This window comes from Crocodylus porosus, unplaced genomic scaffold, assembly GCF_001723895.1.
Source record: "Crocodylus porosus isolate Cpor-Errol unplaced genomic scaffold, CroPor_comp1, whole genome shotgun sequence".
NCBI classification, from domain to species: Eukaryota; Metazoa; Chordata; order Crocodylia; family Crocodylidae; genus Crocodylus; species Crocodylus porosus.
Genome location: NW_017728925.1, coordinates 11,169,087 through 11,181,146, shown reverse-complemented (window position 1 = coordinate 11,181,146; position 12,060 = coordinate 11,169,087). Strand labels below are relative to the sequence as shown.

The 12,060-nt window shown below is 41.9% G+C and overlaps 1 protein-coding gene across 12 annotated transcripts in view; it reads left to right on the top strand.

Annotated features, from left to right (window-relative positions):
• The window catches only part of FNBP1 (formin binding protein 1), a 113,599-nt gene that overhangs the window by 25,934 nt on the left and 75,605 nt on the right, over nucleotides 1-12,060 (top strand). For all 12 annotated transcript variants that reach the window (XM_019540786.1, XM_019540790.1, XM_019540787.1 and 9 more), the window contains exons 2-4: nucleotides 958-1,073; nucleotides 8,256-8,312; nucleotides 10,342-10,489. In XM_019540786.1, the coding sequence (XP_019396331.1) occupies nucleotides 958-1,073; nucleotides 8,256-8,312; nucleotides 10,342-10,489 (321 nt within the window). The remainder of the gene's footprint in view (nucleotides 1-957; nucleotides 1,074-8,255; nucleotides 8,313-10,341; nucleotides 10,490-12,060) is intronic.

Sequence of the window (12,060 nt, the reverse complement as noted above, 5' to 3'; positions counted from 1 at the left end):
TTTGACCCCAGTACTCTTTCCTGCTATGGCAGGGGATCGGACTAGGTGATCTACTCAGGTCCCTTCCGACCCTAGAAACTATGAAACTATAATAATTTAGGACAGCTAAGCATCTATAAAATGGGAGACTTGTCTCCGATTCTGGACTGTGAATCTCATTTTCAGAAGACCAGGTTTAGGAAACTTAGCCTTCTGTATCCTTTTAGATAGTGGGATGAAATTTGATAGTGACAGCATTGAAACTGAAAGTTAGAAGTTGAAAAGCTAAGACAATTTTGCATTAGCTTTTTAGAAACTGGTAAGAACTTCGTATTGTAATGTTTTGATAATTAATCTGAATTCAGCGTTTTGTAATCCCTTTTGGCATCTGGAAAGCCCAAACTGACTTTTGGAATGCTCTTAGATGTAGAAGAGTTTATTGAAAACACATGTGCAATTTTTAGGGCGGCGCTATTTAAAGATGAAAGGAGCATATGTATATCAATGGATATATGCAAGAAGATTTACTATAAACATAGCTAAAGTCATTTTTTGTGCTAGCATTTGTTTAGCTTGTTTTCTGTTTTATAAAACAATGCGAGATTGTGTGGGAAGACAACTCTCGTCTGTAGAAAGATGTTCTATAAAACGCATCTGCTTTGACAGTAGAATATGTGTACACCTCTGCCCGTGCACCTCTTTGTTCTAGCAAACTGTTTTCCACGTGACAAATGAAACTTTCCGAGCCTGTGCGAAAATGATGCATAAAGCAGCACTTAAGAGTATTACAGTCCTGGCCCTTCACTGAACTAGACTTGGTTAGGTTGATAAAAACCTGGCTGCAAAAAAATACGCATAAGTGCACTCATGGAAAATATTAGCAATACTTTATCTGCAGTAATGCATCCTTTTGAGCATTGTTGTTTTAAGTTATCTCCAACCTCAGTGAGATTAAACTATCTATTTGATTCACTGCAGGATCAGTTTGACAACTTAGAAAAACACACACAATGGGGAATTGATGTTCTGGAAAAATACATCAAGTTTGTAAAAGAAAGAACGGAGATTGAAATCAGCTATGCAAAGCAACTTAGGTAAGTGGACATTTTCATTTTAGAAGGATTTGGGTAATATGGTGGGGGCAGTTAGCCAGACTAATGAATGGTTTTGAATGGTATCTGTTTAACTTCATACAGATGTAGTTTGCCCCTCTTCCTTAGTTGCTAATTTATTAGGTTTATAAGAATCCAGTTTTTAAGGCAAAACAGTTGAGCCACTTTAACCATAGAAAGCCTAGGTTAATTTAAGACATTGTTCTTTTATTACTGCTGTTTGCAAAACATTAGGCTGTGAGCTTTGTAATAATCATGTGCTGCCTTGGTGACAAAATTGTATCCCTTGTTTACTTGTCACTTGTGGTCCACGTTTCATGGATTTTGATGAGACTTTAACTGAAAGTAAAAATGGGTGAAGGAAAGGGTGTGCAAACTTTGGGAGTTGAGCCTGTTTGCTGTCATATTAATTTGCATTACTGTTGTGCCTAGGATTCCCCTTAAGAGACTGGGTCCCTGGTATGCTAGGTGCTGTACAGACACAGAACACAACATGATCCATGCTCAGAGTTTCAAAGTTAATCACTGAGACCTGAACCGAGGCTACTATTCGAGTTTGAGAGCTTTAAAACCTTGCTAATTCTTCTCATGGCTTTTCACCTTAAAGGTCAGAGATATCATAAGCTCACTCTGAATGTTGAACTTTTGGAAATTCTTGTGCGATGTTCCCACTTTCTTGATCAGATTCTTACGAGAGACTGCCCTTCTAGTTAAATATGCAACTACACATGAACTGGAACCAGAAAGTAAGGCTGTCTGTTTAAAGTCCATACTAAAACTGGGAGATTCAAATTCAAACTCTTTCCCAACCTCCAAAATTCAATGGGATATATGTTGAGATTCTGGTTTTGGCCACTTTCTACACCTCAAAACGTTGTAAGGGCTTGCGGGGGTTGTGGTGTTTTTGCTGACTATTTGCATGTGACATATAGGAGGACCTATCACTGTACAGTGAGCTGACATCTTGGTAAAGCTCTGTGTTTTTGACTATCTTGTATTTCTGCTTTTGGAGAAGGATGTTCTCTCCCTTTTGAGATTCCCTATAGGGTTCTGTTATATAGATAAGGAGGAAATAAGGGGTTAGGTATGCAGAGATGAACTATCAAGATCCTGAGGAGCTGAAAAGACTTGATCAAACAGGCAGAGTGAGTTGGAAGATGAAAGGCCACTTTAATTAAAGAGCCCACAGTGTCATGTGTATTCAGCATCCCGTGCTTCAAAATGGCAGCAGGGGCGCTTTAACTAAAACTCGTTCAGTGAGCTTTAGTTAAAGTGCTCCCGTCACCATTTTGAAATGGGGGTGCTGAATATATGTGACGCGAAGGCTGCTGGAGCACGCTGTTGGCACGCTCCAGCAGACTTGCAGCAGACTCGATTAATCAAGTCTGCTCCGATGTGTGCTAATTAGCACGTGTTGGAGCAGAGGTATGCCACGTGTACAGGTACCCATTGAAACCAATCGTCAATTGAATTCCTTAGGATGAAGTTTTAATCTGAAGATAATATTTAAGGAATAGGAATAATAAGTGTTTAAAGATTGTAGATACACTCTTGAGGTAAAGGTACTCCCTGGGGGGTTCAGGGAATCTGAGTTCAATTTTTAACTCTGCCATTACTTTCCAGCCAGACCTTAAGCAAAGCACTTAATCACTCTTGTTTTTCTGTTCCTCAGTTGTAAAATGGGGATAGTACTTGCTGCATTTCCCTGGGCCATTGTAAGGGGAAATGCAGTAACTGCTGGGAGAAACTCAGATACCCTGGTACTGGAAGCCATATTAGAAGCTAGCTAGGTACAAAAGAAAATATAATGGAATTGGTCTGTCAAAAGCTGAGATAATACAGCTCTGGCTGTTCTCACCTCTCCTCAAGCTGCATCTGCTTTTCATAAAGTAGAAGTTTGTGACAAACCTTTTTCATTTGTATTGCATCCATTTAATGTGAAAGGGCAGCGGGATATCACTGCGTGTCATCATCGCCTGTCCTTCCTTATAGCTATCTGCATGCTAACAGAGAGAATCTGGAGGTGGATTCTGATCAGTGGGTTTCCATTTTGCAAATGTGAGAAAAAAAAATGCCCAACTGCTTCAGTTTCATGGGTGATAGCTGCATTTCCTGTCATGCCTCAGGACTTCTTTATTCGTAACACTCCAATGCTATTTTTACCACCTGAAGCTATTCTCCAAGCCTCAAACTGATCACCCATATGAATGTGGTTAACTGTTGTTCAGATATATTTTTCTTTACTTCCTATTTATAATTCTTCAGATGTGTCTCTTGTTTGTCAAATGAGGTCAGCATCTTGAATTGCCTCATAGGCTACTTCAGTTGTGTCTGATTATACATGGTGAAATATGCTCATGTGCAGAATAGCAGGACAAGGTCTGTGCACTGTTTGCCTTGCTTAAGTGATGCATGGCTTAGAGACGCTCGGGTATTTTCCATATAACACTCCCTGATTTTTAGACCCATATTCTTGCCTGTCAAATTCCATCTAATGCTTCTCTTGTTACTGTAAGTTATTTCTGTCTTAAATTTGTTAAACCAGGACTGTAGGAAAATATGTGAAAAGGAATTGATCCAATATCAGGTTTCTTTCTGTATTGTGTTTTTAACTTCATTTGGGCGCTGCTAGGTTGAGTGGTTTGATAAGGGAATTCATACCTCTGCAACCTGATTTTATTTAAAAAAGCACCAGACTTGGAGCATGAAATAGCCAAGGTGTCCCAGTGCCAGAGATGAGCTTAGTTGAATGCAAAATGGTTAGATACCCCTGAGAGAAACAGATTTGAAAGAGCATCTAAGGTACTATAATTTGAGAATGAAAAGCAATAGATGGCTGATAGATCGTGAGTTGGGAAACCATGAAATAAATGGAAATAGGAGAGCGAAGGAAGCAGCAGCTGAAGAAGCAGAGAAACACAGGATGTGAAGAGATGCAACGTGATGCAAGTTAAAATTAGACCATCAGTTGCACAGGTCTGCAGAGGAGCACATCTAAAGTTCATACTAAACTGAGACCTATCAGCTTTCACCAGCCTTAATATCTATTACCTAGTTGCATGTTTCATCACTGCTTGGAACTAGTGAGTCGAGGAAAGCTTCACACTTCACAGTGATGTGTATTTTTATGATGCAAATGGTAGTAAGGCTCAGTTCTGAAAAGTACTGGGCACTCTGGCCTCTGTCCAGCCGAGCATTTACATAAATGAAGTTCAGGAGGAGTGTTATTGACCTAGCACAGGGATGGATGGGAAAAGTCTGGCCCACTGGCCAGGTCCAGTGAGTAGTGGACTCCATTTCCCGGCTTCCCCGCACATAGCTGGGGCTGGTCTTCACGGAGACCCCAGCTGCAGCCGTGTGTGAAAGTGCAAGGCAGGGACCACCGTGAAGACGAGCTTCAATGTGCTGGCAGGGCGCTCAGCAGAGCAGGACAAGGGGCTGCTTCCGAACCGCTGGGATCTTGCAGTGGGGCCAGCTTGCTCCAGAACTTGTGCGGAGCAACAGTCTGTAGCCTGCAGGCTCCAGGCAGGGGTGTGCAGGCAGGAGAATGCAGCTCTGTCCCAGCTCCTTGCACAGGTGATAGCCTGGTCTGGAGCAGAGGCAGAGCTGCGATCCCCTGCCCTCACACCCCTGCCCAGAGCATGCAGGCTACAGATTACAGCTCTGCCCTGGAGCAAGCTGCCCCATCGCAAGATCCCATCGGCTCTGGAGCAGCCCCTTACCTTGCCCTGCTGTGTGCCCTGCCAGCACAGTTGGGCTGGTCTCCATGGCAACCCCAGCCTTGAGCTTTCACAGCCAACTAGGGCGGGGTCACCATGGAGACCCGCCCCAGCCATGGGGACAGGAGCTGCTGGGAAATGGAGTCTGGCAGCTGGCTGGGTCAGCCATTTTGCCCACCCCTGCCCTAGCAAGAGCTGAAGTACTCAACACCTTGCGGGGCCTGAGGTTAGGTGAGGAAGAATACTCTCACTGATTTTATTAGAGCTGTGGTTACAGTTCCATTGCAAGACGGCCCTCAAACTACCTTGCCTATACAATACATGGTAAATAACAATGCACATTTATTTAATCCAAGTGCTAATCCTTGTCATATGCCTCTTAATCCTTTGTATGTAGAAACACGCTCTGCTCAGTGATTTTCACACAGCCTTAAGGTTTTCTGCACAACCACAAGATGGTGATAACTGGAGATGTCAGGATTAATTAGCTAATGTGGGGTGGAGGGGAGGGTTGGCCTTTCTTGGAGACGATGGATTTTTGTGCTTGTGAAAACTATCTTTTAGTTCATTTAGCCTTTTGTGCACATTTTTCTTACTTGTTTTTCATTTGTGTTGGAAGAATTGAAGCCATAAAAATGAGCAAGATGGCAGGGATTCCCACAGGATCCCAGTGGCATCAGAAAAAGCACCTTTTGACATGCCTACCAGCTTTCTGCATTTTTTGCAGCAGTGATGAGCTCTGATTTAAACTGCCACCGTTTCATGAACAAGCTCACCTGGGGGGTGGGGGCAGTTCACTGTTTCAGAGTATCCTGTTTTTGGGAAAATCAGAGGACAGAATAGACTAGATGCTAGTTATGAAACAGGTTTTGGATTGTTCCAGTGAGGAGGTGCAAGGGATAAGGAAGACCAGAAGATGATCTGTCTCTTTATACATCCCTGTGCAAGGTCTGACCAGAACCACATTTGGGAGCACAGTCCTTGCTCCCTCCTGCCACTCCTAAGTTGTTAGGTATCCAAAAGGAAAGGGGAGAGCAAGTTCATAGTCTTGCTTTTCTGTGCTGGCAGGTGGAGAGCAGGCTTAGCATTAAGCAGACAGCAGGCTGAATCCTCTGAAAGAGTGTGTGAATTATTGTTCCAGCATGTCTGCCCTGGGAGTCCTCAGGAAGAAATACAGGTGGCTTAATGCAGCATCTTCAGCCCCAAGGACAGAGGCATGGCCAGTGCCACTATCATATCATTTATAACCATTAAAACATAATCTTGCAGAGGTGGAAAATTTTCATCGCCAGGCCTGCCATAAGATATACCAGTAGTCTTGTAATCGATATGCCTGTTGTAATTTGTTTTATCCTTCAGACATAGATATTGTCAATAAAGTGTAAAATGACCTTGCTCGTTTTTGAATTTCATTGTCCTGTGTGAACAGATAGTGCCTTGGTTGTCTTTCTGCCAGCAACAAGGTGTAAGCTGTGTGTCATTTGGATGTGGTGCCTTGGAGAGGAAAATTTGTCAGGGCAATTTCATGAGTGAGACTGGTTTAGAAAGAGCAATGAGTAACACAGAACCAGGATATTTCCTGAGGATCTCCTGAAACTCCTGGTAACTTCACTGGGAGCCTTTTTTTTATGGATGTACTGCCAAAGCTTCTAATCAGAGCAGCCCAACACAGATCCTGTGAGCTGGTTTTGAAACTGGAAGCAGTAACACAGCTGTGTTAGGAAGGGATTGCATTTGGGCAAATAAACACTGCTTCTCAGCAGGGCAAATAAGCCCAGGGGCAACACTACATTAAGATACCCTTACATTTTTGGCCTTAACAGCATTATCGAAACAGTCAGGTGGAATGTCTTGAATATGATGTGTTAGCTCCCCAGGGGATAAGCAGGCTTGGCTTAGCTGTCCATCCAAGCAGCAGACCTTTGAAATCAGCTGTAGAGAGGCAGCTGCTGATGTGATTTCTTCCAGATGAAGAAGAGGGAGGGGCGAAGAATTATGGTTAAAAGGGAGTGGGGGATGTAGGTGAAAATGAGCGTTTAGCTTGATACTTCTGTCTTTGGAGACGCACACATTCAGTTTGTCAAACTCTGCTCAGAATTGCATTGGCATTGATACTTAGTAACCCCATTGGTTTTAATGGGTTGAGAGAGAGATGAGTGAGGGCAGAATTTGCCTCACTGACCTTTTACTGTAAACTTTGTGTGTATAAAAGCTCCAGGATGAATAATAGAGGCAAATATTCTTGGCTTTAGCATTGCAAGCCAACTGAAATCAGGACCATATCAGGCAATCACTTTTTAAGGGCTATTTAAGTTACTGGAGGTTTCTGATTAACGCTGATGGCCTACCATGGATCAGAATTTGGAATTGAAGGCAATTTTCCATGAAGGATAAAGATGTCTTGTCATAAAGTACAGTACTGAAATCAGTGTCCTTCATCAAGTGACCTTTGCATACTGATGGTGACAATTCATTCTGCGCTTTTCTCCTTGGCTTAGGGGATTTTCCTTTGTATAAGTTTACAGAAGTTGAACAGATTCTGATAAGTTTCCTTGGTTACAGCTCAACTCTGCCCTTAAATCAGTGTCAAGAAAAGAAAAAATGGAGATGTAAATTTTCATTCATTCAGGTTGAATGAAAATAATGAAATTTGCTTAAATAAGAAAGCTGCCTCTGCACAAGGGGAAATGGGGAATGAGAAAATTAATAAGCAAGGAAATGAGTACCACGGAGAATGCAGAATAGAGAGTTGTTTATTGTAGCAACCAAAGCTGCTCACCTTGGAATAATTGCTACATGAATGGTTCCTGCATAAACTAAATTTTGAGACTATACTTTGTCTACAGTTCAGCATTGGAGCCCTTAGAAATATTGTGTAAAGTCTATTCAGCTATCCAGTGTGCATATTGAGAAGGTGATCTGTGAGCCATGCCCTACAGTGAGAGGGGACAGATATCCTTGTTAGATGGAGAAGAGGACCACAGATCCAAGTGCTAGGCACTGACAAGCTGCACTGAATGTTTGGCATACAGTGCATGTTCATTAAATCCTAAATTTGCCAGTAGCTAGGGATTAGTAGTTCCTGTTTTCAAAGTCAGAGCTGCAGTAGTAGCAGTTAGACATGTTCTAAATCACCTTTGATTTCTCTATTGCAGACACAAGCTGTTAAATAGCATAGCAAGATTTGAGACAATAGTGGATAATTTTGATAGCCAGTAAGAGTGTGTAGAATTGAAGCCACCTGTTGAGTATAGTCTTAAATTATAAACTGTTCAGGGGCACAGACTGCCTTGTTTGTAGACTGCAGTGCATGGTGGGGGCTGGCTTTGGAGTGCAAGGCAGTACCAGGTATAGATCAACAGCAATAATAATGTATCCAGTCCCTGGGGGGCATGTGGAGACTATCCAATGGTAATTATTTACTTGCTTCATTTTTAATTTTTAGGAATCTTTCTAAGAAATATCAACCCAAAAAGAACTCCAAAGAAGAGGAGGAATACAAGTACGTACATTATCAACCTGTAGGTGGGGATTTGTCCAGGTGGAGGGGAGGAGAGGAATATGCTAATATTCTCAATGAGGACTGCATACATGTGAAGCAGCAAGTGTTGTAGAAGACCGTAGAAGCCCTGACAACAGAGAAGACTTGCATGTTGCATATAGCTAAATATTAAGGTTCAGCTTTTCAAAGGGATTTAAATCTGTCACTCCGCTTCTATTCGATGGTGCAGGTACCGGATGCCTGCTTCCTTTCATTTTCTTTGAAATCCCAATCAAATTCAGGATCCAGAGAGTGTTTATGAAGCAGTGAGGGAGGTAGATCTGTTTTCTTATGGGCCTGATTCAATTAAATTTATTCCATAGTAATTCTGGATAAAGGTCAGATAGTTTGTCATGTCACCCAGACCCCCAGCAGAATGTCTATATCTGTATATACAGATAGATCTGTACACTTTTAAATTTAATTTTCTAACGTAAGGTCAGTAATTTTGAGTCTCCCTTATTGCTTCTGGAGTTGTATGTTCTGGATGCAGTTCTGCTTGACAGTGACTGATAAATGTGGCTGTTTCTGCTGGGATATAATTTGGTTTATTTTCTTGCATAATTCATTTGTATTCTTTTGCTCCCTAATGTCCCTTACAATTACATTTGTGCCCCTCTGCTCTTGTTGCCTCCTTTTCTCCCGCTCTTCTATTATATGCACTGGTACACACATACCCACCGGCTCTGGTACTAACACATGCACATGCAAATACACATATGTGCTGTTCTTCATCTTGTCTCTACATCTCCTTCCTATCTTTTTCATTTTTTCCCTATTCTTTCCATTGCCTCGTTTCCCCTTCAAGTGCTGCTTTTAATGTCAGGGCATCTAGCACTGAAGCTATTGTAATCTAACATTAGTAGGAATTGTAGTATCAAAGTGTATCTCTTTTTAACTGCTCTTCCTTTGATTGGATAGCACACCAAGCTGTTTTGGGGTATTTAAGTGCAGCTGTATTGGTTCAGTGAGGTAGGTGCATGCCAGCAGCATGCTCTGCCTTCCTGCCATCTGCAGGGCAACTTGTTTTCCCTTTGTTGATAGTATCTGGAACATAGTATTACTAATGCTTTCACTCATGAAAAAGAAACCTTATAATGGTGCTAGAAGATGCTAACGGGATATGGAGGAAAGCCTCACGAAATGTCGATGACTATTCCCTTGCTAAAAGAGAACATATTGCTTCTTTATAGAGGCACTATAGAGGAGTTATTTTTGAGTGTGAATCAAATAACAAAGAATTCCCTGCTGTAACTGATTGATTTGTATATATTGTATATGTCATGTTATCCAAATGCTGAGCATTTAGGCATTCTTAGTGTGTTGAATTGCAGGATTGGGTTCCAGATGGCAAGTGAAGCTGACAAAAAATTCTGATCCAGTTTTAGCCTGGGAAGGGCCTTTATACATGTGCTCCAGGACGTGGGAGGTGGGGAAGGAGATGGTTCAATTAGAGCGGTTTGAAGAGCGTCATGTGTATCAGTGTTACACTATAGAAATGATGACATGGGCGCTTTAACTAAAGCTTATCGAACAAGCTTTAGTTAAAGCACCCTTGCTGCCATTTTTCAGTGCAGGGACACTGATACACGAAATGCTGGAGTCTCCTGGAGCTCGGTAATTATCATGCACCAAAAGACTAGATTAATTGAGGTGGCTCTGATGCATGGTAATTATAGTGTGTTGGAGCAGCCTTGCTGCACGTGTATAGGTGCCCAAAAAGCCTAAGTTCTATACTAATGAAACACAGGGCACTTTAAATATATGGGGTTTATGAAATCTCAGTGCCTAACTGGTACTTACAGTCAGTTCAGTTTCTCAGAGAATTTCCAGTTTGTTGCTTTGGGCACCGATATAATGGACTCCTTCCTTCCAACAAACTTTTCCTAATGAACATCCTACCTCATCTAGCAATAGTAAATGTTAGTCGGGGAAAAATGCAAACTTGGAAACCGAGAATAAAAGCACCGTACTTTTTTATCCTTTGCAGGTACACATCATGTAAAGCCTTCTTAGCCACTTTAAATGAAATGAATGACTATGCTGGACAGCATGAGGTCATTTCCGAAAACATGACCTGTCAGATCACTGCAGAGTTAGCACGCTATGTGCAGGAGCTGAAACAAGAAAGGAAATCGGTAACTACTATGTGTATATATTTTTTACTTAGTGTTGTTCACGATAAATTGATATTTAAAATGGGTGACTAATGACAGCTGAGTTCAATGGAAAATAACTCCTTTATGGGAGTTTAACACACAGCTACTAAACACAATCAAGCTTGGCTAATGAACTAAGCATAAAAAAAAGTGGGTTACGTGCTTGGGTCAAGTCACTGAACCATTTACATCAAATATTATAGCATCAGACAGCAGTGCTTGCAGGAGAACGTTCACTAAAGGAGGTCATAAAACCCATATGTGCTTGAGGCACTTTCACCCAAAAAACATCATCTGGGAAGAGAGTTCAGTAGCACAGTCTAAGCATGAAATAAACAGAAGTGCTTCCTCCCTGAGACTAGAGGAAAGAATTCTTATTAGTTGCCTGGATTAAATTGGCCTGCTTGTCTGCTAGATCTGGTCAATTAAATTCTGTCAGGAATTGTTGCTAATGAAAAGTAGGTGCCTGTTTGATTGCTTAGGATGCCAGTTAGGGAATCCATTTTTTGATTTGGTTGTAGTCTCAGTCTGTTAGCTTTATCAGAGGTATATTTTTATCTACTTTTGGCGGATAGCTCATGCGTTCATGCTCCTTATACAGTATGTGTTCAGAGATGTTTATCTTGTGATGTGCCTTAGGTTCAGCAGACAGATGGCTAGGACTGATTTGTTGTGCCTTGCTCCTTGTGTAGGTTTTTATCTCTGTGCTCAGAGGACATAAAATACTGCCAGATCAGATCTCTTTAGGTGTCCAAGTTTTATACAAGGCAAAATGACTAAATAAGGGAACAGATAGGCGAGAATCAGGCCCCATAATTTCCCATTTAAACAAGAATTTTACACAATTAAGTCTGGGGCTTGATCCAGAATGGAGTGCTCTGGTTTCAACCCAGTCTAGTACTTAATGCACCTGCATGTAGTCCCATAGTAAGGTAACCACCTGCCTCTGTGCCAGCTTTTTCAAATTATTGTACTAGGATGAGAAGTCTAATGGGGTCATCTACATTTATCTCAACATACTTTGAGTTTGTAGAATGTCATACATGGCTGTTATATGTGGTCAGTAATAGTAACACAGAGAGTATTTTCTACAGAGCTTCCATTTGGAAGCTTCTTCAACCATCTCTCTGATCTTTGCCCAGTGTGGACTCTGCGATGCTGCTGCTCGCCTGTCCTCAGGGACTTATTGGGCACCTATACACAAGCAGCAAAGCTGCTCGGACATGCTGTAATTACAGTGCGTTGCAGCAAGCTCGAATAATCTAGTCCAGGGGCGGGCAATTATTTTGTGCAGAGGGCCGCTTACTGAGTTTTGGCAAGCCATTGTGGGTCTTATGACGGGCAGCCCAGGGCAGATTAATGTTAATTTTCTAAATTTTTTTAGGGGCCCTGCAGGCCAGATAGAATGGGCCTGGTGGGCCGCATTTTGCCCACCTCTGATCTAGTCTGTTGCAGTGTGCTAATTACTGCTCTCCAACAGACTCCAGCATCTTCTGTATCAGTGACCCCACACTGAGAAATGGCGGCGGGGCTGCTTTAACTAAAGCTCA